Source organism: Suillus fuscotomentosus (genome assembly GCF_016647785.1).
Source record: "Suillus fuscotomentosus strain FC203 chromosome Unknown F5891scaffold_723, whole genome shotgun sequence".
Classification (NCBI taxonomy): domain Eukaryota; kingdom Fungi; phylum Basidiomycota; class Agaricomycetes; order Boletales; family Suillaceae; genus Suillus; species Suillus fuscotomentosus.
Window position 1 is genome coordinate 1 of NW_024540235.1, and position 5006 is coordinate 5006.

General features: G+C 47.4%; 1 protein-coding gene across 1 annotated transcript; it reads left to right on the forward strand.

The window, feature by feature from the left end:
* Window positions 1–596, forward strand: F5891DRAFT_699335 (uncharacterized protein; the record flags this gene model as incomplete). The annotated part of the gene is made up of 1 exon (XM_041372850.1): window positions 1–596. A coding segment is annotated over one exon (498 nt), but the record flags the coding sequence as incomplete, so codon positions are not given.
* Between the last annotated feature and the right edge of the window lie 4410 nt (window positions 597–5006).

Genomic DNA, 5006 nt, shown 5'->3' on the forward strand with positions numbered 1-5006 from the left:
TGCACGTGCAAAAAGATTGCACGCAACAAGATAGCATTGTTTCATCTACGTCCTGGAGTGCGGTCGACGGTCAACGAGCTCGATTTCCTGATAGCCAGGATCGTGGAACTTCTTAGCGAATTGACTTTCCCACCGAAATTTACATTCGGTGTGGATGAGCTTGGCAACTCATACTTCCTCGAAAATGAGGTAGTGTGGCATGTCGTTTTAGACGCTGTCGCGGAACTCGAGCTCTACAAGTACCTCAACAATCTCGACAGTATATTCTGTGCAGCTGCTGTTGCTGTTTACTGCGCCTTGCAGGAGCTCGCGACCGGACGGTTCATCAATATCGAATTTGGGGGTGAAGTATATAGTAAACTTTACGATAAACTGCTAGAGCATCTGCAGAAGAACTCCCTTGTCCCACACTTGTTGGCACATTGGGACAAGTATAAATCTCTCACTCGCACGAGGCTGATGCAGATATGCCGTATCAGTACTACTACTAGTAGTTGATCACTCCCTTTCGTATGATCGTACGACTCCGAGTCACAGTGTACATTAATTTGATCAACGACTCTTACGTTGGAACTAACATGTCGCGCACTGAATAACGGACTCAATACGACAATAAGATCTTGATATCGATTACCAGTTCTACCAATGATGGGTGAAAACGTATGATAGAACTGTAATCAGGACTTAGTCAAGAGTCAGGATACTCAGGGATAAGCAACGCACGCCCAGACAGATGATACACTGGGAAAATCGTGTCGCATCATGAACAGAGAAGAAAAGTAAAAGACATAAAGAAGCACGGATGCTACGAGAATGTAAAGTGGCTATAGCACATTCGGGAAAAGAAGTGAAGAGTTATGATGCGACGTGATAGTCCGAGAAATGTGTGGGCTTGATGAAATTTTTGTCGTTTATAGAGTGGATAGTTTGCGCCTTGTGCCGCCTTTTATACAAGCCCGAGTGCTGTCGGGCAACCGAGATAATAAGAAATGCCGATGCGATGTTGCGAAAGCATGATAATGATGGAGCCGTGGTAGTGACACATTGAGGGGTGAAAAGAAATAGATAGAGAATGAACCGCCAGAGAGCGAGGTATGAATGTCGCCACTGAGTACTGAGTGGTGACCCAGATGTAACACATCTGGGGCAAGCCGCGAATGTGTCCTGTGCGGGTGACCATGACCGAAATAGACCAGATGATATGACAAGCAAGACAAGTGCAGAGCGGCAAGTCTATTAGACAGGCAATGCCGTAGAAATGTGGGAGCCAACAGCCCAAGAGAGAAGACCACAACGAAAATATTGCCCGATGGAAGACTTCGAAAGGATAATGATATCGGTGAAAGAGGTATAAGACACTATGCGCCACGGAAGTCGTCGGAAGCAGGGTGTATGTCGACTTTTTCGCAATGAAAGTGTATTAAGTTCAGTATACGTTCGAAGATATTCCGCGGCGAAAAGGAAGGGAGATTATGTCGGTGGTGAGGTGATATTAATAGTCTAGGGGCTGCTTGCCAATACGAAAATCTAAACGTTCAACGATTTGACCGCAAGAATTAAATCACCAACCTCTACACTTGATGAATGCGATAGAAATGAAAATACCGCTCAAAAAGCGGGTGGAGGCAACTCGTCAGGATCATGATGATATTATTGGTATTATTATGATAAACGATAAACGAGTTTTAATTGGCTGACTACGCTACTGATGTAACTCAGATACTGGCGGTTAAACAGACTTAGAGCTAGTTCGGTAACCCAAGGTAAAGTAAATTTGCCAACTTCAAGGATGATGTAAGGTCGGCACAGTAGCTTCCGGTTTGGAGACCGACATCGGAGCTTGAACTTCCTTTGATCCCATGTCTAGCTATCACACACCCCAGCATACGACTCAAGATCTATGCAATCGGAACAACATCTGGGCTAGTGTCATATCGATAGTGTTATCAGCTCAAGTCCACATCCTCTCCATGGCTCAGGAGTCATCTCATACTACTACAGAGAGGGCTGTTTGGACCGACACAGAGGTTGATCAGTTTCTCCTCTACCTATCCAACAATCGGGACAAGATCGGTGATGCTGGCAACTTCAAAGATGTGACGTACAATGGCGCTGCAGAGGCTATTGCTGAGTACCTGGAGCATGGTCCAGCGAAGAGTGGGGCAATGTGTAAGACAAAATGGGCGTCAGTAAGTCCTATCAATATATAATTTATTTATAGACTTGATAATAGATTGTGTAGTTAAAGCAGACTTTCAATGCTATTCAGAAGTATCGCCAGCAGTCTGGTGTCCACTGGGACAATATTAGAGGGGCAAATGTCGAGGGTGAGGCTTCAACCTCAGTATGGAATGAATATGTTTCCAAGAAGGTACGTCAAGTTCACTAATGCTATTTCATGCGTCTCACTGTTTGATAATAGGGAAATTCAGTCATGCGCCCTTTTCGTGCATCGGGATGGAGACACTACGAGCAAATGGACGGCATAATACCACGAGGCAGTGGCGCCCGAGGGCGCACAGGGTACCAACCCAATATAGCTCTCCCCCCTCCCTTAAGCTCAAGCTCCAGTCCTAGCGTACCCGCAGGTGAACACAATACCATGATTGGTCCCATTATTGCCACATCTAGTGCTGGTGTTGCTGGTCCTAGCACCGCCCCTGCAGCAGCTGCCCTCACTTCTACACCTGCTTCTCCATCCTTCATGCCTCCTCCTACTTCTCCGTCCTTCATGCCTCCTCCTGCTTCTCCGTCCTTCATGCCTCCTCCTGGCAAACGTTCTCACACCGACATGGAGCTGACCGCCTCATCTGCATCTACCTCAGTTTCTCAAATGCAAATGCCGCCTCCCTCCGAGTCGAGCTCTATCAAAAGAGCGAAGACAGTATCAGGCCGCGCATCAGGCCGTGGATCAGGAGGCCATGCACAGACTCAGGGCGGTTCCACCAAGAACACTAACACGTTGGACACCAAGATATCGAAGGCCACCACAGCTGTAGCCGTGATGGGATTCCAGAGCTCTGTCAATCGCTTGACAGATGTAATTGCTGAGCGCATGGTCTATCCTGAGGATCGGGTAATGGACCAGCGCTCGAGGGCCATGCAGATGTTGCAGGTTGAGGATGCAGAGTTGCCGTTCGCAGAGCGGCTTATAATACAACAGGTTTTTTCTATGGACCCTGCAGCTACTGACATATACACACAGACTGCTGACAAGGAGATGCGCCGTGCTTTTATTCTTTCCACAGCCCAGCGGTTGGGACTTCAACTTCCTGCGCCTGGTAGTTAGTATACTCATGTAAAATGCGCTATTGACACAACATATGATGATAATGCAGTAGTTGAAGCATGGTAATGCAAACATCTTGTGCTTTGATGGCGGCGGATACATGAGAGTCGTGCTACAGTGCTACATATCATTGTCAGAATCTTCAAAGGAGTCATCTAGCAGGCCCCGCTGCTGCAAAACAGTCTGATAATCTTCCCACATGCAGCGCGCAATACGATTGCGCACTTCCTTCATGCCTCCCGCTCCGTCAAACTCCTCCTCATCATCGGGGATCCCTTGGTGCTCCGGGTTGTCGTAATCGAAGTGTTCATTGTCGTCGTCCGGGAGCACGTTGTCGTCAGGGTTGTGAGTCGATATGAAATTGTGAATCGCGCATAGCGCAGCAGGTATACGTGCCTGGATGGTCATAGGATATTCAGGTGAGAGCAACAGAATACGAAAACGGCGTTTTAACACGCCAAAGATCCGCTCAATCACATTTCGAGCGGATGAGTGTCGCAGATTGAAGAGCTCTTCTTTGGTTGTTGGTCTGCAAACATAGAATAGTTATTAAAAAACCTAAAATATAAAATAAATAAAACATACCTAAGATTAGCACGTCCCCATTCAGCCAAATGATAACGGACACTGCGGTAGGGGACTAAGAGCTCGTCACACAAAGGGAATCCCGCATCCGCTAAGAAATATTTGCCGGGAGGGATATACAAACTGCCTGAACGAGCCTCGTCATAGAGGCGTGCGTCTGTGGCGGATCCCTCCCAGCCAGTGAGAGCGTAGGAGAATTTGAGGTTGAAGGTGCAGGCGAATAGACAGTTTTGAGAAATAAAACCTTTGCGATTACGATACGAGGGGCGATCAGATGATGAGGGGCGAGCATGGATGTGGCTGCCGTCGATCGCACCGATAGCGTCCTTGAAGTAAGGCCAGAATTTTGGATTGTTACGGATGTTGCTGGAGATGTCATCGGTGTCGTTGGGAGAACATACGTATGTTGTGTAGAACGGGGGGGACGCAAAGATAAACAAGATCTTCCGGAAATACCTGGAATTATTTGTGAGCTCATCATAAATAACATTAAAAACAAACTTACTTTGAGATGGTGTCGTTTGACCGTTGAAAACGCTCCCCGACATGACGGATCGTTAGCCCTGTAACGCACGTATATAGAAAGATGGCAAGTTGCTCTTCGAGCGAAACGTGGCGTGAGCTAGCATAACCCAAAACACGAAGTTCGGCTATGAGCGCGTGAAAGACATCTGCATGCATGCCAAGTTCGCATCGCATACGATCCGGGTGACCAGTGATGAGTTCCATGACCCATTCTTCACCTGAGAGGGCCGATGTGTGGTATGCCTCAGGTACAGAGTCCTGAAGCAATGAGTGCGTAGCAGTCAGAAGGACACTGACGAGTAGTGCAATGTGACGTAGGATTCGCATATGATTCTGCCGACGGCCTGCAGCTGGCGGCTGAACAGCCTGGGCTTGAGCGAGTTGTTGGAGCAAGGGGTCAATGGTATCCATAATCTATCCCTAAAGCAATGAGCGCGATGGATAACAAGTCCTACTAATATTGATATCATAAGGTTGAAACTCAGCTATCGGCACCTACTGTGCCGGCCTTACATCATCCTTGAAGTTGGCAAATTTACTTTACCTTGGGTTACCGAACTAGCTCTTACATAATCTGTCGTGACTCGGATATTTGCGAGTTTGCACC